The sequence below is a fragment of the Anthonomus grandis genome, chromosome 12, assembly GCF_022605725.1.
Source record: "Anthonomus grandis grandis chromosome 12, icAntGran1.3, whole genome shotgun sequence".
Lineage (NCBI taxonomy): Eukaryota > Metazoa > Arthropoda > Insecta > Coleoptera > Curculionidae > Anthonomus > Anthonomus grandis.
This window is the reverse complement of record NC_065557.1, coordinates 29,709,269-29,731,573: the sequence shown is the minus strand read 5'-3', so window position 1 is coordinate 29,731,573 and position 22,305 is coordinate 29,709,269. Positions and strand designations below refer to the sequence as shown.

Here is a 22,305-nt window from a genome sequence, read left to right as displayed (position 1 = left end):
AAGCGTACAAACCAGGAACTCATGGGATGTGGTAGTGAAAGCTAAAAATAAGAGAATGCGCTGTAAATTAACAGTTTCGAGTGTATTTAAAATTACAAACAAAATTCTAAACATGCCATTTGAAAAAAGAATCTCCACCTCAGAAATCCGAGCCCCTCTAAAAACCTCGGGCCCCGGGGGAATTCCCCTATCCTGCCATCCTCTCGGTGGGCCTGGGTATTTATCAGATTGATTGACAGCACCTTCATTTTCGAATTTGATAAAAATCGACTTGAGCCAGGATTTTTATGTTTTATAATTTTTTCACAATTCAGTAACGCTACTCGATATCAGCTTTACCGTAAATAATGAAGAAATACCGCCCATGGAACTAGAAGATGGACCGATAGTTAGATTTTGGATTAAAAATTAAGAGTGTCAGGGCCTAAATTCTTGAGAGGGCGTATTATAATACTTCCAGTTATTTTTATTTCATTTTAATATATGTACAACATCTTGTCAGGATGTATTACAACAATAAACTTGTAATCAGTAAACTTTTAAACAGTAGCAAAACGATAAATGTACTTACAGTAACTTGTGGTGTATATTTGGAACATGTCAGAAGACAGAATGATAGATGTATTGCTTACGTCAGGATTCGAGATCATTGATATGACATACATACGATACTACATACCTAAAAAGTAAAAGGTACCTGTGAGCAAATATTTTACCCTAGTTATTGTGATTGTTAAATAAAAGTAAAATACGTTAACACAAGGCCATTTCAGATTTATAGCACCTGTACACAATACCATAAAACTATCAATAAGACTAACATCCTTCAAATTATAGACATCAGTAGACCCTGTTAAAGAGTTGATCTCCAATCCAGGCAGAACAAAACCTGATGTCCAGCATTAGAAATCGTGTTGATGGGATAGTGCTAGCAAGCACTCAACAAAACAACACACTGATGTAATGGCCAATTACACAGTCTACAAAATAATCCCAGGTGCCACAACACTCTGGGTTGCACTAGTGCCAAACACCTACTTACACTAGCTAGCGTTGTTTTACGTACCAAGGTATCAGGTCACTACACCTAGCACGGAAGGATGCGCATTTAAATATTACTTTCTTTATACTGATAATGATTAAAATAATAAGAAAAACATAAGGTAAAACAATGCTTAGTGAAAACTCTCACCTTTATAATTTGACAGGTTTGATAGTTCAATAAAGGCCCTAACCACAACACTAGAGAAAAGTTACGGGAGAACAAGTGGACACTACTCCACGACTGTTTTCGAGTAAAGTTACCATCGAACTGAATTCTAAAAAGGATCATATTAGAAATATCCCTTAAAAGAATTCTGGTAAACATCTGTCATCGCCTATGTTTTTGAGAACTTGTAAATACCAACATTCCCACACATTATAACTTTCTCCGAAGTGACCTTTTTACCCGCATAAGTACTAGTAAGTGCTATTTCTGTTTATTTTGTTATCTCCAAAAACCTCTTAAAACCATAAAACTTAAAGATTCTCACAGATCGTCCTTATCTTTACATGTCAGCCCTTAACATTCCGATCGGTTATCGTTTCCTTTTTTATTAATTTTTGATGATCGACAAAAAACAGATAAAATATAATAAGTAAAATAAATTCACGTCTTACAAGAGTAAAAGTAGAAACATCTTATTCTAAGTGCAAAAATAACATCTTGAAAGCAAAAAGAAAATTATTACCATTCTTATTCCGAAAACCGCTTCTAAAAAATTTGGAATGGCAACACGGCAAGCAAAAGCTGATGTCACCTTGCGAAATATCATCTTGTCAAACACTCAAGACTCAAACAGCTTTTTCTTCTATATATTTGTGTTCTGTGTTTGTCTTTACATTCGGCATTTGTGAACGTCTGTGTTTTTTCTTTGGTTTTTGGTTGAAAAAGAAAAAACGTCTCATTCAAGTGTTTTTGTGAACTATTACGATGGTAAAAACTTGTGCCGCGGCATGGAAAAAAGGCAATTAATTCCGATCTTTTCACAGGTCACAAATATCGATAGTTTTATAACATCGCAGCATAGAGGTAGAATATATAATAAATCCTCATAAACGTAGAATAAATAGGGGATCATAGATATAAACCTAAATAAAAACTTGTTAAGAAATCTATAATTATTACACAGCCGACTTTACTCAAGCCGCGAAATAACAGTTGGCAACGTTATGGTTTACGCTTTGAAAGCTCAATCCGCTCGGCAGGGCCAAGATGGACGTTCAATTTTGATTTGCTTTATTTACAAATGATATTTTATTTATGTGATTGATTTATTGTTTCAAATATGTATAGGGGCCGTTAATAATTATATAAATGCATTATTAGAATTTTTCCCCTATAGTCTAGTCCTTTAGTTATATAATTCATCAATTAATAACTTTCTCAGTCGGTGCTAAAAAAGTGGATACAATGTTTAAAAATATTTAGTGGTGTCGTTAGTTTTATTTAAGTCAGAATTTGGTGGGTAGATTTAAATAATCTCTGAGCAATTCATACACGCAAGAAGATAATTATAATATATAACATAAAAGACATTACTATACTTGACGGGCAATAACGTTTTTGCTTTAAAATAAGTAAAGTTATTTGGTCTATTAAAAGTATTAGTCGATTCTAAGTTGTGTGAATCAGAACTTTCCAATAAATTTAACGCCTGTTGTAAGAAATCTGAATTTTGGTTAATGAAGTCATGAAACTTCTCTAGAGATGAAGAATATGGTTTATTAAGCTCACAATAATCAGAAAAATTATACCTAGTTAATAGATTCTCGAGTTGATACCACCTACTTAATTTCATTACAAAAGGTAAAATCCATTTTAAGTCATTTTGGGACAACTCATTGTTTTTTAAAAAGACTTTAACATGTAGGTCGCTATCTATTGATATTTGATTAATTATATTTATACAAGCATCATTCAAGTTTAAAGTATAGAAATATAGTTTTGTATCCCCAACAATTTTTACATTCCACAGGTCAGATATTAGAATTTTTTGGGAATAATTACTGATAAGATCTTGAAAATTTGTTATGAAATCAAGTTGCTCAGAGCCTTCATTGGCAAGTTCTTTATGTTTTTGTTGTTCACTATTTCTTTCGTCTGGACTTTTTCTAGGAAGAGGCACTGTTTTTGTTAAATATGCAGGTAAATTTGGAAAAATTTGAGGCACTGCTGAGAAAACTAATCTTGCTTTAACTCTAATATTAGTGAGTGTGCTATCAGCTAAAAGATAATCATTTTCATGGATAATATCATTCGGGTCAAAATGCTTGGCACAAAGCACAGAATATTGAGTAGGAGCCCAATTATCTCTAGGTATGGCTTTTAGCCATTTAATTTTAAGTTGTTCATCTTTGGGGAAGCCAAAAATAGAAATACTTGCCTCCCCTGCTCTTAATCTACTTTTGTAATTAGATTTACATCCGGGAATACAGCAGGGACTTGGCATGTTTCAAAAGACAAAAAAAATCTTCAATGAATTCCTATATATAAATAAAGCTAATAGATTTACCTATGCTTACTAATGCTATGGGTATTTCTTACCAGATTTCCTTCAAATATGTTTATAAATAAAAGAAAACCTACATTTTTTGATGCCAATAAAGCATTAACCTTGGTTTTTTAGGCACAAGTTTCTAGTTTTAGTTAAATACAAGATATTCACAAAAAATCCCAAATCACACAGATAAGAGCACAACACAAAAATCTTAAAATCGATAAATAGCATAATGACCTACTTAAGAAGCCGGCCGGCTCCACCTGTTTCTGTTTACAAACAAGGTGTTTATCTTTATAACTATTTATCACTGTTTGTAAAGTATATAACACACCGACACTGGCTGGGAGATGTTACTAACACTTAGTAACGTCTTAATAATAACTACATTCACTTTCCTTTCCGAAATATCACTTAAAAACTCAAATTTAAAAGAGGAATTCAAAGGATCCCCATTAAGTCCCATGAGAACTGAAATGAAAACGGATCTGAAAGTCATGTTGTCGATGTTATCATTTCGCGGCTTGAGTAAATTTGGCTGTGATAATTATAAAATATTTAATTTCCATAAAAATGTTTTTATTAGATAAGTACCTTTACTCTCTAAAGAAAATACGTTAAAAAACGCATAAAGAGTTCATAAATGGTAATATTCTTTATAATTTAAAGGGTATTATATTATTAATAAATGTTTACCATCTAAATATTTATGAGGACTTCACTGGTACAAATTTCTTGTGTCGATGGAATCAGCAATGCGATCGAGCGGCTTTGCGATGTTGCCTTTTTCTCTAATATTTTATTATGTTATCTGCATTCATTTAACTTTGAATATTGACTTCTTTATAGAGTATCTTATCATATTTTATTAAAAAAATGCTTTACATTTTATTAAAGAGGATCAACAGTATTGTTTTATGCCTGTCAAAATAAGTGACAATTTTTTATGGTATAAAGTGTTTTTTTTTCAATTTCTATACAAGCATTTGGCATCATTGCATCAGCTCTAGCCTTTCAATATTCTAAGGTCCCCAAGGCAACGTTAGTTAATTAGCCATCTTCTGAATTTGCAGGTGTTGTTTGTATGGGTTTGATAGGTTGGGGGTTAAGCAATTGAAAACTTAATGTGAAATTGCGTGGTGCGAAATTTAAATATTTTAGGTGAAATATTCCAAGAAATTCTTGTTTTTAAAGCTAGGTGGGTTACGCAGTATGGTGGATCACTTTATATAGGGAAAAAATAAAAATCGTTTTATTAATTTCTAATAGCTGTATTATGTTGCATTGCACAAAAACAAGTTACAAAAGAAAAAAAAAAGTTAATTTAACTTTTATCTTTAGCCCGCGCATGAATTTTGATAAAAAAGACAAAATAGTTTCAGGGCATGACGATAGTGAATCCAGAATTTTAATTATAATAAGTTTTATAAACATTAGGAATTTAATGGTAGAAACATATCGTTAATGCTAAATATAAAAAAACACACAAAATTACAACTAAAGTCTTGTTAATAACATGCCATTATGCATGAAAATCTTGCTTACTTTCAAATTTGGGCATTGTTTTCCTAGATGAGAGTTTAGCATGAATCAGGCCTTCCCTTGACTTCTTGTCATACAGAGACATTGATGCTTCTGTCACTAATTTGACCGTCTGCTCTACCGCTTGTGTGTGACATGGTAGTCTAATGAAAATTAAATCTTCGTCACCATTTGATGCAACAATTTTTTTTAAGTCATCATTTGAGAAGCTTCGGAGGATTGGAGGATCACAGTTGTTATTTTCTTGCCAGTCTATTACATCAATATAAGACGAAGCATTAAAATTTACTGCCGGTACTTCAAATATACGTAGTTGCCTTCTTAGTGCCAATGAATCTCGTGCCTTAAATATTTTTCTGGCAGCTAATTCCCTAATATTCTTTTGCTCATCTGTTAACATGGCTAAGAGTAAATTCTCTGGATGGAAAAAATATGCATTTCGTTGAATGACTGGATCTATTACGTCTCTTAGCTCTTTTGATAGATATCGAGAATTTTGTATCAATTTCCATAAATTGCGGGACCCATCTTTACAAGAAGGATGTGTTTTTATCTGAAACCATACAGGGGCATATACTTTGACGATAAATTGCGCTAGGTGACATAAATTTTCAGTCGGATGTATTGTAGCAACATAAAGTCTCAATATTCTATTGGCTGTAGTCAACCAGCGAGCATGGGAAATTTTCCCTGGCGATTTATGGGCTAAGTCGGTGGGGCAGTTTCCAGTGATTACGGCTGTGGTTATCGCGTACAAATACTTTTGGTCCATGCTTAAATCTTCTGTTTTAATTACTGGTAGCTGACTTGGTATTATTTCGTACTCAATAACGGGTTTTATTTCACATTTTTCCAACTGTTTTCCAATAGGACCATTATACGAATGTGGACCAGTTGTTTTACCATCTAGCTTGTTGAACAAATGCCTCAGAGGCAACTCATTTAAGTGAAGCATGCAAATTATCCATTGTAGTGGTCGCTGAAGCTTCTTCTCAAACAGTCTAATTACACCTGCGTTCTTTCCAGTATTAGTTGCTGTCCCATCGCAACCAATAGCCACCAATTCGTCAGAACAAATACGTTTTGATTGTAGAAGTGCACTAATAGATCTTTCAATACTTCTGGCAGTACCATGTAATGGTGTAGTATAACCTACATACAAAGAACCGGGTTCTTTCAGGACAGAAATGTGTTCTTCAACTACCACCTTTCTGTATTTTTTGCCTGCTTTTGCCATGACTTTTAAAGTTCTGTCCTTGCGCCCATCAAAGTACAACGCGGGAAGATGCAAATTGGTTTGTTCTTGCAAAAGCGTATCCCGTAATTTTTGTCTTTCCCTTCTTAATTTAGATTTATCTATTACCTCTACATCAGAAGATATGTCATGTAATGCCGCCGAAGCAATTGCAGCCGCCGCTCTATCAGAAACACCATAACGGTCAGCGGTTTTCGATAGCGTCGGAAAACGTTTACGTTTCACAGATTCCTTTTTGGAGGTTTGTGAAGTGGATGGCAAATCTTCTACGTTGTGTTTTATAGGCGATACATAACGTTCCTCAAAATCCGTAAAAGCAGAGGAAGACACTTCTTTTTGTGGTTGATCACAACTAGGAATGAGTTTATTAAAAGGCTTTAAACTCTTACGTTTTCTCTCCAATTTTTTTTTCAGTTCTAAAGTGCGCACAAGATCTACTCCACCGATAAGCATTTTTCTTTCGCCCCTCTGGTCAAGCAAAAATGCGTGTTCTTCTTTGGGTACCTTCGACTCACGCGAGCATTTACAGAGATGAAGAAGATCCTTACATTTACAGCAACAAATATCAAACAAAACTTCACTTTGGCGCAAAAACAAGGCTTTCTTTTCTTCTGTCAACCTTTTTAGAGATTTAATGTGATTTTTGCACTTTCCGTGGTACGTTTTTAAAATCTGAATAGTTCGTGTGTGTGAGACCATAGGAATAGATGATTTTTGCCAAATATCTTCAATTTTTTGAGCCACTATGTCTGCGATTTGAGAAAAAGACGGTTCTTTGTTACTTCCTTGTTGAATTTTAAGTTGTATTCTCGTCCATTCGTAAAACTTCATTACATCTTGGAAAGTTGGTAACACATTTTCTTTTAGTTCACCAATAGTTCCAAATATGGGACACTTGTACTTTATTCTTTTACTTTCCATACTATTTGGTAAGAAATTAGCGCGAAGTAAAGCTCTGATAAACAAAACAGATAACCACGACCGTACGCGTTCAGAGATTAACTCACACTAAATGTAGCATTATAGTGACCGCGGCGCGATTGGCTGCAGTGACTAAACAGCATGCATTGCGTATTAAAAATAGATTCAAGGTCATAAAAGGTCTGTAAAAGAATAAAATAAATTAACTGTAAAGCAAACGTCTTAAATTAGAATATACGAAGACTTGCAGCGTCTTGCAAGGTATTACCTTATTTTAGAAATTTGACGATAATGCGGCGGCCTTGCGCGGGCTCTTAGAGTTTAAATATTTCAATAACATTTTAAATGGTTGCTCTTGAAATGATAATACAACATAATTTTGCTATTAGGAAATAAAAAAAAAATTTTTTTTTTCGACCCACCGTATTACGCAGCTTCTATTTTTAGGGGGGCTTATCTCAGAAACTGTGGAGTTCCGGGAGTTGAGCCAATAGAGACTTTGAATTAAGGGACCAAAATATATAACATACTACAATATCTACAAGCTCTGAGAGGGGTCTTTTTTATTTGAGATGCAATATTTATTGACAACCTTAAATCTCACCTCATATTATACTTTTTTGTTTTTTTATTTAAATAAAGCATTTTTTGCAAAAAAATTATAGTTGTTTTCATATAAGACTTCTTAATTAATATTCCCTTCGAAAATTTAAGTCCTTTTTATGAAATCTTTAGTTTTAATTAAATTTTAAAAGTGACTAGAAATATACCTGGAGGCTTAAAAAAATTAACAATTTATCTCGATTAACAATAAAAACTAATTTATTCAAACTTAACACCCTAACTTAGTTTAAGATTAACACATTTCGAAAGCTTATCTAAGTGGTTTTCGTCTAAGGTTAATCCTTCATTTAATTTAGCACCCAACGCTAATGTGTCTGGAAAACCACAGTCCGAAGCGTACTGAATGCAATTCTGTAAAATAGTAAATATTAGGATGAAACGTAAGCAGCTATATTTTAATGGAAAATAAAAGAAATATTGAATAACTTACTATGGCTTTAGATGGTGACTTATTTTTAATACACATATCGACGAAGAGGGATAGGGACTCGAAACTAGGTACTCCGACAATGGAAGAATGCTTACTATCAAGCTTCTCCATAATTGTACAACCATTTTGAAAATCGTTATTTCTCAATACAAGCGTTAATAATTTGCCAAGCATTTCACCTGAAAATCTAAAAGGAAAGCAATTCATTTATAATAAACTATGTACCAAGCAGTATTCTATGTAAAACATATCTAGTCCATTTACAGTCAAGAGGCCTGATCTAACTCTATTGTATATATTCTCTCAGGCATTGACTCGCTAAAAATTTTACTGCGCACTGGCCAATTGAAAGCGGTGCATTTTTTTAAAGTTAGACGTATATGGAAAACGGAACATGACTGGCTTAATTTTGCGATGCGATACCACTTTTGCAATTGCAAAATAGTTCCAAATTTCTTTATTCTCGTTATTAAAATGAAATATTCCTTTTTATTACCTTAAAAATCTTGTCAATTCTTTCTTAATTACGTATTTCTTAGATACAACATTGGTTCTTCGTTTCTGTTTGTGATCCTATATATCTTTTAATTTTCCTTTGGATTTCTAGTTGTCTTGCCCTGAAGAAGCCAATAAGCAGAAAACTGTTACAGCAAGTATCAACTACTTTAAGAACATCACTTCTGTCGAAATTTGTGTAAAAAGAATATATTAAGTATACCGTTTAAAATTAACGCAATTTCCAGTTAAACCGGAAGTGAAAAAAAGTGAATAAATCAAAAAATTTAACAGTTACGGAAAATTCCTCACAAAATTCCCAAGTTAATATTTTCATTGTCAACTACTGGTTTATTTTTCTGCACTCTTGCTTCAATGTATGGATCCAAAATTCTTGACATTTTGTATAATTTTCTCGACAATGTTTGCTGATGGTTTCTTTTTTCCGGAAATGGAGTCGCAAATGTAAGACATGTCCTTGAAATAACTATCACATTCTCCGTAAATAATAAATAGTTTAAACAATCTTCATGTGTGTAATTTAATCATCTCGACATGATATATTACTGACAATTAGCAAATGACAAGTAGTAACATTATTGTATCACTTGACTTTCTTATAATGCCGAGCCCTCATGGCGAACTAACATAATTTAGAAAGCATATAGTATTCTCACGATAAAAAAATATTAAATTGCAAATATTAAAAAAAAAATTAAATAAAAACTATAACTTTTCGGAATAGGTATACTTATACAAAAATACCCTTATTTTTTATAGGATCTCCGCTTAATAGGATTAAATTATAAAAATAGGTGGTTTTTATTTGGAAAGTCACAATTAGTATTTAGAGTCTGGTGTAGAAATCCGAAATGTAACATGGACTTCCATTTAAAATAACGAAGTTGGTATAAACCGATATGCCGACATCTTGAAAAAAATTTGGCCGAGTTGCCTCCATCGACTTTACTATACTGTCAAATTTTTAGAATTTTCCTAATTGTAGTTTTCCCATAGAGTTCTTGAAAATATCAAACACATTATAGTTTTAGACCTACATTGTGTACAGGGAGTTTATTCTGGAGGCTAGGCCAATAGTAAAAACCTAACAAACTTTTTACTAAAGCCTTTTTTTATGGCTCTGCGACTGGGCAACGACCGTTTATTAATTTTCATTCAAAATAGATTTTAAAGCCATTAAGGACAATAAAAAATTACTGCGGAAAGAAAAACGAACCAATGAAGTAATAATTTTCTTATAGATATGGATGATTAAATTACAGCACATTACAAAAGAAACATGTACTATAAAAGAAACAACAGAGAAACCACAAACTACTACTAAACAAAGTCGAAATATTTTTAAGAGTTAACAGATGCCACAGAAATACAAGATGTAACAATCATCATAATCATTAAAAGATCCTTTGATTTTCGACTGGCTAATCAACCCAATCACAGACTTTTATGTATAGAAACATTACGAGAAAGAACAATGGAAGACGAAGCTAAGACAAACATATTTGAGCTATTTTAACGAGAACATTCAGGTGGTTCTGCTTACCATAGCTGCTGTGCATCGATCATGGATTCACTAGGAGACACTTGGATTCACTAGGATAGAAGTATTTTTCCAAAAACTAAGGAGAAAGCATTTTAGAACTAACTTTGGTGAAAAGTGTGGGGGGGAGGAACGTTAAAACAGCTTGAAGAAAATTCACAGGAAGCTAATTAAAATGGTGCGAGTTCTGTATAGAATTACGACAATACTTTAAAACCACATACGGTAAACGAAATAATGTTAGTCTACTCTTCTGAAAAACTGAGACGTCCAGAATCATAAAATCTATTTTTTCATTATTCAAATGCCGCCAGGAGGATTACCTAGAGGCTCCATATTACCCGCAAGCCGGAAATCCGAATTGTTTGATCCTGCTATTCGAAAGCCCAGAAATTATTCCTATCAAAATTTCACCTAGCGCTATTTTAACATGATGACTTAAATTAATGTTTTACGCAAAAATTGGCCTAATTCCCATTTTTTTTTATTATGTACCTACTTTTATACTTGTGAGTGTAGATAGTGTAAATAATATGTATATTTTCCTCTTCATATTTTGTGCTTTTCCTGCGCTCATAGTTAGTTTTAATATCACACCATTGGAATTGGAAAATTTAAAAATTTGGCAGTTCTCATCAGTGGTTATGGTGATTAACGATTTGTGCTTTTGTACTCCATAATATTCGCAGAAAAAGCTTGATAAACAATTAAAGTGTATTAAAGTGTGTTGCGAAAAAGCATAGAAAACCGCTGTTTGGATATCCTTGTGATTGGTGCTTCCAACTAATTTGTAGAAAATCCTGTGAAATCCAAATCGCTACAGAGTCGCATGTCATGTTGTTGCAAAATCGCACAGGTATTCTGTGGTGTCCAAGTTGCAATAAGGAGAACCTAACTAAGATTAAGTCTTATGAATTTTCAATGAACCAATATGCATCTCTTTCAGCACTTCAGGTAGGCGGAGGAAACATATTTAAAGAAACTGGATAAGAATAATTATTATTACAACTGCATAGGAATCCCAGGAAGCAGATGCATGAGCGAGTTGACTCTGGCGAGGAAGACCTGAGAATTGTTTATAGCAACGGCGTTCCAAAAATTGTGTCTCGTCATACACGAAAAAATTGTGGGTCCATACACCATTTAAACTGAGTGATTTGTTCAACAAGAGGCTTTCTGTATTGTATCAGAAAGTTTGGTCTAAAATCTTAACAGAAAGACTTATGTTTTTTATAAATCTGTGTGTGAGGGCAACTATGATGTGGTTACAGTATCCGAAACTTAGCTGCAGGATGGTTTCTACGACAAGGAGTTAATCTCCATTGATTTAACTGTATCTCACAAGGACAGAAGTTTGGAGGCTATGGTAGTCACTCGTAGGGGTAAAGTAATGTTTGGTGTGATAAATGATCTATTGTATCATACGTTTACCTAGAGAGGCACCGGACTTCCCCAATGATTTATGTTGCATCAAAGTTGATCTCATGGACCTGGAGCATCAGATTCTATGAGTGGATGTTGTTTCCTGCAAGATTAGTGTGAACTCAAGTTTATTTTAACATTTGGGATTCATGTACTACCTAATTCTCCAATTAGGGATTACAGGTTCTTGTTTGACTATATCTATGTTCTAAACTGTATAAAAAACCAGAAAGTTTTAATCATAGGTGATTTTAATATGAATACTTAGATTCTAGAACCAACTGGTAATATCAATACTGCATGACTTTTTGGCATTTTCTGATATGTGTCAATTTAATAATATTCATAATGTACTGTTACAGGTTAAAATTGGCATTTTATACTCTTTATTAAAAGCACTGATTACAGTAATATTTTCAAAATAGATATTTTACAAATATTAATGATTGATACTAGTAATGCCCTCTCTGTAATAGCCTCCCAAGTAACCCATAGTTCTGTTCTCTAGCCATTTCAAATTACAGTATTCTTTTTTTAAGGACACATTTAGTTTTGTACATTTCAGCTTCATATTGTACTGGTTGTTAATGAAATTTTATTTATACTCTTATAAAACCCGGTTCTGGACTAAAGAAATATTTTAGAATTTAAATTATATCCCATATTGCTTATTCCATACTTTATTTAATTATTTTATAACGAATAATGATTAATTGGGCATGTACAATTATTGTGTATGTTGTACTGTTCATAGTACAATATCTGATTTTGGCTTGACCATACCAGATATGCTGGTTGATTTTACTCGGACTGACCTATCTAATTTTTGTCTCTTTTTATCTAATGTAAATATTAGTTTTCTTGGAAGATAGCAAGAAGTTGCTGGTCTAGGCAAAATCGAAATTGATTGTCATAGTGACACATATTTTCATTGCCAACTTCCTTGGGCCACAAATTTTATATTTATTTTTTATAAAAGGTTTTATGGTACTTATAAAAAAAAGTTAAGTTATTTTGTTATATATTTCGATTGGCAATACACTTTGTGCGTGATTGCTTAAATACGGGTTTGACCTCTGTGGTCGTTCCTTTTTCCCAGACCGCCGTCATGAAGTGAAGAGTGCTTTAGTTCTTTTTGATATTCGTGTGAATTTTACCCATATGGGGATATAATTGACTAAATGTGGTGATAGTAAATCAACTTTTTGGGCGTAATGCTGTAATTTGTTGTTTTGTTGAATTTACTGGCCTTTATGGCGATTTAAAACCTAATAATTTTTCACGTGCCCTCGAACATCGGCAAAATAGCGGTTCTGATTGGCATTGGCAGGGGACAATTTAATTAGCAAAGCTACATAACATGGATTTTGAATGGATTTTTTTGTACGGACCTGATTTCTTCATGCCACATGGTGCTTTCGTTTTGGGGTTATGTACTCTACTGGCTCTAATCTAGAAGGAGATTTTAAGCAACTGTGAGCTAACGACTAACCTAGACCACTACCAGAGCTTGGCGTATTGTGAAGTGGAAGAGGTGAAGCTTGGAAGCCTGCAGTTTTTCTTTGACTGGGAATTGGATGTCTGGGAGAGTCTCGAATCTGAGGTAGTCTGCTGTGTGTGGAGCTAGGTGACACAACATAACATTTTTTTTTATTCACTTATTTTATTTTTATTATCACAACTTTTATCTTTTGAGTTGAGATACATACATAAGCTTATTTAAAATTTCATTGACATTATTTAATCGATGCTATTTTATTATTGAATATTACTGATAAGAGTACATATATATGTGACAAGTGACTCCTGTGAGGTAAGACGCAGCCGGCTTCGTAGTACTACGAGTATATACTTGGGTTATATTATTTATTTTCAGACTACTCCTAAGATGTCAAATTTTCTCAGATTAGCTAGTAAATATTAGAGTAAACTAATAAAAGGGTAATTTTAAGTGGGGAAGCTTCAACAGTTAGGGTTGTTATTTTTTTTTTTGCTTAGGTCAATGTCCGTGGCGGGATATACCGGGCCATGTAAATTATTAGTTTAATTGAATTGAAGCTTCGTTCCCCAAAAGGTTTGGGTGTAACGTAATTTATTTTATTTTGACAACCACACTTTGATTGTGTATTTTTTGTGTGATGTTGTGGTTCCTTATTACCAACTTAAATAATTATTCCTCTTAATGATAAATAACATAACATAATTCTCTGTGATAATCAAGACTTAAATAAATTGTTATTTTCTGTTGTTAATTTGTTTTTCACTTGAGTTGAGTAGGTTGAAATATCATAGGTAATTTGGAAACAATAGTGTATACTGATTTGACTTTGATTTTGTTTTCCAAGTTTCGTTTTGAACTTGCCTAAATAAATTTTGATAAATATTGGGCGTCCTTTGGGATTATATAAAATCCAAAACTTGGTGGCGCCATACTGATTTTGACATTTAGTTGGGTAACTCTTGGGTAGTTACTACCTAAGAAATTTTGGTTCATTTGGTTGAGAAAGAAGCTAGAACCCACATCGGCTTGAGCTAGCAGCATTGTGAAGGATTCCTTCTCTGGGCGTTTCAGGTAAGAGGGGTTAAGTTCCTCCGGGCATCAAACAACTTTTGGAGACCCTCTTAAGGCCATAAACCTTTCACTATTTTTAGTACTTCTTTTCTTTTGATTAACTTGGCATTCATCGCTTCACCACCATCATTCCATTTTATTGCACTTTAGAAAAAAAAATATAACAGTACAAAGTAACATCCTTGATCTGATACTTGCTAATTTCCCATGGACTGTTGATGGTGGTGTTTTATTTTTCCCAGAGGATGCTTGCCATCCTTCAATTGCTATATCATTTATAACCAATAAGAATTGTAACTTTAAATAAAAACCCTCAACTATAATTTTAGAAGGCTAACTTTCTCATGGTATATTAGCTTATATCTGAGGTTCAGTGGAATTTCCTTCATGAATTTGATGATGTTAATGAGCCAGTTTCCAGTTTCTATGGTATTTTGGATGTCTTTGAAAGAGCGATTCCTCGTTAAAGACGTCGAAAAAATAAATATCACTATCATATCACTATAAAATGCCCAAATTGTGGCAGAAGTAGTATAGGCTGCATAGCAGGTGGAAAAGAACAAAATCATTAGCTGACTATAATGTTTATAAAGCCCTCCGAGCATCCACAAAGCATGTAGCGTATAGGGTTTATATAACGAATACTGAAAATTCTATACATTATGATTCCAGGAAATTTTGGAAATTTATACATAACAAGCACATCTAGTATCTCCAATATTATGAACTACATAAACAATGGTCTGTCTATTCCCCTGCAAATTGTGAATGGTTTTGTAAATTTCTTTGGTACCGTCTTCAACAGCTCCACTTCATTTTCTGGTTTCAGCCATGTACAATCTGCTTTTAAGAATATTCATATCTATTCGATAGACCATGGACCATGGAGTTCTTTTACTGTTCTTCCTTTGTAATATATAATTTATTGGCAAAACACGACGAATCATTTGGAAAAGCTGTAGATATGTTAAGATAGTTGCAAATATCCATTGTGAAGTATGTTGAGAATCTACTAAAAAAAAGGAAATATGGTGTATGGTATACAGAAGTAATCTGCTGTTGAGAACTAACACAAATAACACCACTGAAGTTACTTTTTGTTTATTAAAAGATTTAGCTTTAGATAGGACGAAGGCTTTTGACTGGATAGAGTTCATTCATTTTATTTTAAGAAATTTTGAAAACTACTACAAACAACGTGTATTTGATATAATAATGGGTCGAACCTCAAAAAGTATTTAAATCTGTATATAGATTGAAATAATTTAAAATATTACGTCAATACAGCTGCAATAATACAAATATTTATTTAGTGGATATGCTAACAGGGAAATATATAGTGTACTACCAGTGATCAAGAAATAGATCTAAATAGAGATAGATAGAAAAGTAACATGGAAATCAATGAAGAGTCCGGTGACATAAATTTAAAACTTATATCCATGCAGCCCACTATCTCAAGAAGAAAGTCTGTGTGGGAGAAGAGCTCAAACAACAGGTAAAAGCGCTAAAAGGCTTTCAAATACGAAAACAAAAACTCCTCATTCGCTTGGCAAATGTATTGAAAAAAATAAGGGTCTTGGCGATAATCAATTTAGAAAATAACTACGGCCTTATGTAACTTAGATAGTCTTTACATATACGGGACACAATAAAGAACAATTTTAATTATAGATAGGTTTGGCGTAGGCTATTATATTCTTTGATGTTACATTTTAATATCTGTTACATTGTCAAACAATTTCGATAAATACGATTATAATTATCCTTCAAAATACTGTTAAAAGGGTCAAATTAATGGAAACGAAAAAGATATTTGCCAAAAATTAATAACTTCAGTTTCCTTTCTAAATACTACTTTACTGTATTGGTATTTGATAATTTGTTTAGGTTTTATTGCTTTATATATTTTTATATATTTGTAGCAACGGGCTATTTATCGCCGATAAAATAAGTTATGTTACTTTAGGAAGTCCGATTTTCTAGCCCAAGTGCTATTACCACACACTGTATATGCTACATTTGGCTTATTCCGCACTTGTTTGTTATAGATTATTTCGCGTTTTTTTAGGTTTTTTGCTTTTTAGCTTTCCATATACGTACCAACTAAGTTCATAAATATAAAATTTTTAATCTAATAATAAAATTACTACTAAAATGATTTGAAAATAAAATTGAATCGCATAAAGTAATTGTTACTTACTGAACTGAATTAAACCTCTCCTCATTTTGTCCATCTATCGTATTATAAATATCCCAAGCGATGTTTCCAAAATTTTCAATTAATTTAGAATCCTTCGGTGGTTCATTTTCTACCATAACTGTTAAAAGGTAATTAATAAGATCTTCCCTGTTATGGTGGTTAAAAATAATCATGTCTGACCAAATTCTTGGTATATGCTCTGTTGCTCCATTGAGTTCGATCTACAAAAGTGTATTTTTAATATTTGTCTTTAGGTACCTAAAATAGACAGGTCACTAAGAAGATTAGGGAAGAGGTTCATAATATAGTGGGAGATTCGTGGGTAACATCTAAGGAGAGAATACAGGTATTGGACGTAAAGCCGGATAATTTTAAATGTCTGATTCATCATAAAGCTTCATTGGCCAAAATCAGCAATTTTTTTTTTTTTGGTAAATAGATGATTAATTAAGTAAATCAAACCTGAATCTTAATTTCATAGCTTTTTTACAGCCTCTCACGTTGTAGACAACAAACGAAAGTTTTACATTTAATTAATTAATTACATTTAATTAACTGCATTTGCCTGTCATCTATACATCTCTTGGTAGTAAAAATAGTAGGAAAAAAGAGGAATGAAAAATTGGAATTAATACAATTAAAAAAATATATATTTGTTCTACAATATTCATATTGATATGGAAGAAATCATAAACTTCAGCATAACTTTGGATAAAGACACTTAATGTCTTTCTGGCTAAAAAATCATGCCAAAAAATTAAATATCCAAGATGACCTATCGAAATTGCATACCGCAAGGTATTCCAGAATGGAAAATAATTTTTCGGCAAGATCCAAAAACATGTCAAGTTTGCTTCCGAAGGGAATGCATGGTTGCAGCAAGTTTTACGCATACAATACATTTGACGGAAAAGTCAAAAATCGATTTAATTTTACTTCAAAATACTTAAATAAAATATTTATTTTAAAAAGTTCTATAAGCGTATGTCGCCAAGTGACACCACAAATATTCGAGGACGTACGACAAGTTTGAGCATTTGTTTGACTAAGTCTATATTTTCCAAGAGTGCTTGATTTTCAATAACTAAGCAGCAACGTATAGGAAATTCAAAGCACGTTTTAATGAGGTATCATTGGCCATCATGCCCTTTTGAAAAAAAAAAATAGCGATGACTCCACCTCTTAGAGGAATAAAGGTTTTCACACCTTGTTAATTCCTTCCGGTACATAAGGGTATATACATATATTTAGACTATGTGGGAAATCTTTCGGATTTTCGTAACTAAACAAAATGAGGTTTTAATAACTCTCTTCCTACAGGCGCTTTCTACGAAGTTATAAAAGGACGCCTCTTAAAAGTATTTTTTTTAACTTTTAAAATGCTGTATAATTTCATAAAATGTTGGTACGATGGTTAATAAAAAAGCACCCTCGAAATAACCCTATTAGATACAACACTACCCTATATATACAACAGATAATTTTTTACATCCTGTATAATAATAATGGATATTTCTTGCCAAAAATCCAGTTGGACTTTAGCAAGAAAACCGTAACAAAAGATGCTCCAATTGACGTACAGAATTGTTAAAGCTTTAATAATCACAAAAAGTATAATGCGATATTTTTGAACTTTGCAAAGGTGCCCGACACTGCAGTACCATGTTAAAGAGACTTGCTCACAATAGTATTGCTCGCCCCTTAACTGACTTAAATCCTATTTAAAAAACAGAATGCAACATATAAGATTAAAGACTTAGTGAGTACATGCTATATTTTGCTACACATAGTGCTTGCTTCGGTACTTTTTACCGCGTATTGATGGAATATATGACGTCCGTTAGTGCAGCCAGCGCTGCTTGTTAAGTTGACGATTACGTGCTTATAATTTTAAAAAAACCCTTAGCGTGAAACATAAAGAGAAAGAAAAGCAGAACAATTATTAAGCACTATTACAATTAATATACACTCTGTGATTGTCTTCTCAGTAAAAAGCACCGAATAGACTATTATGGGGTAAACTAAGACAACTATTATATACATTTCACACATTAAGACATAGGATAAATCATTGATCATGTATGTCTGGGATGCAGCGACTAAACAGAATTTGCAACATAAGAAATCACGCAATAGAGTATTTATAATTTTAATTGCTTAAAAATAAACGCTACTCAGGTGAAAGCTTATTTGCAGATGGATATTAATAAATTATATAAGATAACTGTTAATCGTGTAGTCGTTACAAACAAGATATGCTGAAATACTGTATGCATTTATATACATTTGCATGCATTTATATGCGTATACATAACCACGTTAACAGAAAATTCAATGATAATGATAAGCACCAGTTTTCCAGCTGTTCAGAGAATTTTCTTACTCACAGCACCCAGCATATTTAATGCAAAATACAAAATGTTTTTATATTATAATTTAACTATAAATAACTATTACTCTTAAGTCTTTATTGTAATTTGTATTTTTTTCCTTTATTCTAATTTATCTTTTAATAAAATTTATTTTTTTTAGTCGTATAAAAAAAATTGTTTATTTATTCAAATTATTGCAAAATAAATCAAGATTATCTGCATAATCATTAAATGTTGCTGAAATTTTATTGCCTGGATTATTTAATAAGTAAGTTGTTTGTTCTGCTTAAAGCAATATGGAGAAACCGCTAAACATGTACAACTTTAGACAGCTAAATGGTTTCTTTGTCTGCCAAATCTTAAAAGGCAGCAATTGCTGACAAGCTACTACCATATCTTTTAGTTAATACCAAGATGGAATTTTATCAATGTCTTTCTGTAGACGAATGGTATTATTTGCAGAGAAAACCTGTCTATACAGATCATCCGCAAAGAGCAATGAGAAACTCCTAAGGTAACCAAAAGGGGGTTGGACACATAACCCCCTATTTTAACTTGCTGTTCATGATTGGTTAAATGAGAACAACAGTATCAACTGAACATACTTTTGAGATTAAATTCTTGTTACCAGGTTGAACAGACATGTTACAACTTACAAATTTCACGGGAATTTTCCACATTTCGATAATTAACCAAAAATCAGGTGAAGTGGTAGATCAATAAATTGACTGCATTTCTTTAAGAATTTGTTAGTAATATGGTCGGAGCATATTACTAAGAGATTCCATTTATTCCAATTTATTTCCGAAATTTTTTACATTAAAATATTAGCTTACAAAACAGCACTTAAGTAACTAAATACTTGTGCACTATACTATAACACTAACATTATAAAAACAAAAATGTCTATATAATAATTTTAAATTCCAACCCTAACTTATGTAAAAATACACAATGGCGATAACAAAAATAACCAAAGCCGGTATTCAAATATTTTTCTCTAACACGAAAATAGAAAAAAAAAATATGCACAATTCATAAAGAATATAAATAATTCATAAATAAATGTATATCGTCTTAAAAATATACTAAATTTATTATAATAATTATGATATACATTTTCCATAACTTTATTACTAAATATTTTAACTCTGTTTATATTTCTGATATCAGGGGGAATTTAGTTGTAAAATTTAGTTTTTTTTTGTTTTAATGAAATTAGTATAGAAATTATTTTTTTGTTAGATACATACGGTGTTATGCTTGATTACAGTGAAGGCAACTCCTCCATAAAGAACCCCATCGAGAACCCGTCAAGTTTTCATTTTTGATTGACAGAAACAATACAAATTCTTCACGTTAAAAAATATATCTTATTTGCCATGCATTTAGTAATCCCACTAACAACGCCCTTTATTTGATTATTATGTCAGTACTCATTATTTCAAAGATTTTTCGAGGAAAGAAATATGTCGGGCTTTAGGAAATAAACCAGCAGCCTTGGAGAATCGTATAGAATATAATCCAGTGTTTTCGAAGATACCGCAGGGAGGAGATAAACCCTTATCAATAATCTCATTTCTTCACTAATAAGTTCGTGATGTTCCTTATCTATTTGTAGGTAAGAAGAAATTGATTTCGTGCTTGAATGACCCGTTATTTTTATGAGCCTCTCCTACTCCTTGCATATGTAATAATAAGTAATATTCCACATGAAAGATTAATTTTAATTGAAAATCCCTCTTGAAATTCATCTAAAAAAGGCGTATACATCATTGACCAATGGACCGCCAAAGGCAAAAGAAACAGGCCTTGATACAAAAAAAAAATACTAATCATTCTCCACGGGCAACAGTAGTGTCAAAACTACCAAAGCAATGAGGAATAGCACATAAAAATAAAGTGTCATTTAAACACCAAATTAATCTCTTTTCACCTACAAATGGATGAGGAACATCACAAACTTATCATTGAAGAAATAAGATCGAATAAAAAGAATGATATGACGAAACCAAATAATTCTTCAACGAATTCAAATAACAACACTTATTATAATTATGTTTTTAATAATTATTATAATTGTTTTTGTTTATGTAAGAGATTTGTTAATATAAATTTGTTTTAATCGTTATTTGAGTAATTTTCTCCCCAAATTACACTCGTGCCTAAAAATTAAGATAATTCTGCATTCAAGCGTATATTCTTTGAAAAAAAAAATTGGTTATTTTCATATTTTATAAAATATCTCTCCTCCTGGGCTTTTTCGCCAAAATCTGAAAATGAACTCGTGTTGTTTTTAGAAAAATACGCTTTTATGCAAAATTATCAAAAATGTTTAAGCACTTGTGTAATTACCTTCGAAAATTATTAATTAAAGTAAAATCAGCATGCATAAAACCAAAATCATAATAGTAAGTTTGAGATATATCTAAAAGTTTCGATTTATGTTGGTGCGCTTGCCGTTAAACGGGAAGGTGGAGGGGCCGTATTTTTTGAAACCATTCGAATTTGATTCGCATACGAAATTAGAGGATTTCGCACGAAAAATCGATATTCGTATTTTCCACCGCATCGTATGTGAACTTTTTCGCATGTGGTGTCTCGAGTGGGTATATTCCCATGGGATTTGCTCCAGGGAGACTGTGTAATCTAACCGCTACTTTTGTCCCCAAGGCTTGTGCTGTTTAGTTTTCGCTGAAAAATCTTGGGTGAATTTGCCCGGCTTTAATTCGGGGTGGTCTGCCATAAATAAAATTAATTCTTTCTTTTACTCACTCGACACAAAACCGCAATATTTTTTATTTTTCCTGACTTAGATTGCCTGACTTAAATTTCAGATGAGGTTAAAAAATCTCTTCGCCTTCATCCCGTTTGATATAACTTTCAATAGCACTCGACTTTGCTACGTTGCCACTACATTTCATGTTCGTATGCGAATGAAATTTTGATTGCTGTTCAAAAATGCACTTTTTAATTCGTGTGCGAATTTTGCCGCTCGACTTTGTTCGCATTCGAAGATTCTCGCATGGTTTTAAAAATACGGCCCCAGGTCTAGTAAGACCTTCACATTTAACTGTGTAAGGGTAGATTCAAAGTGGAAAAGCAGTGGTCCAGAATTGATTCATGATCATTAATGGCTCCATTGCATTAAAAGGTACCACAAACAAAACTTTATTATAACTCTTCCAGCATCTTACATTAGTCACAATTTAGTCTATGTGATTTAAAATTTAAAGATCTTTCACATAAGTTCAAGTGGATCGTGGCAATTCGGTAGCTCTCCAAACTGTTGAAATGCTTAAAATGTAAAAGTTGACAAAAATCACATTATATGATTACCAAAAAAATTAATGATTCAATTCAGAC

The 22,305-nt window shown here is 32.4% G+C and overlaps 1 protein-coding gene and 1 long non-coding RNA gene across 2 annotated transcripts in view; one reads left to right on the top strand and one right to left on the bottom strand.

The window, feature by feature from the left end:
- Positions 1-818: 818 nt before the first annotated feature.
- LOC126742626 (uncharacterized) lies at positions 819-7,920 on the top strand. Its single transcript, XR_007662618.1, has 2 exons — positions 819-1,464; positions 7,708-7,920. It is a non-coding gene; the product is annotated as an uncharacterized LOC126742626 (long non-coding RNA).
- Positions 7,921-8,064: 144 nt separating this feature from the next.
- LOC126742620 (protein PTCD3 homolog, mitochondrial) overlaps positions 8,065-22,305 on the bottom strand; it is a 33,996-nt gene continuing 19,755 nt past the window's right edge. Inside the window, exons 9-11 of the mRNA XM_050449348.1 lie at positions 16,568-16,788; positions 8,315-8,501; positions 8,065-8,235 (exon numbers count right to left, since the gene is read on the bottom strand). Of these exons, the coding sequence (XP_050305305.1) occupies positions 8,101-8,235; positions 8,315-8,501; positions 16,568-16,788 (543 nt within the window). The 3' untranslated portion in view covers positions 8,065-8,100. The remainder of the gene's footprint in view (positions 8,236-8,314; positions 8,502-16,567; positions 16,789-22,305) is intronic.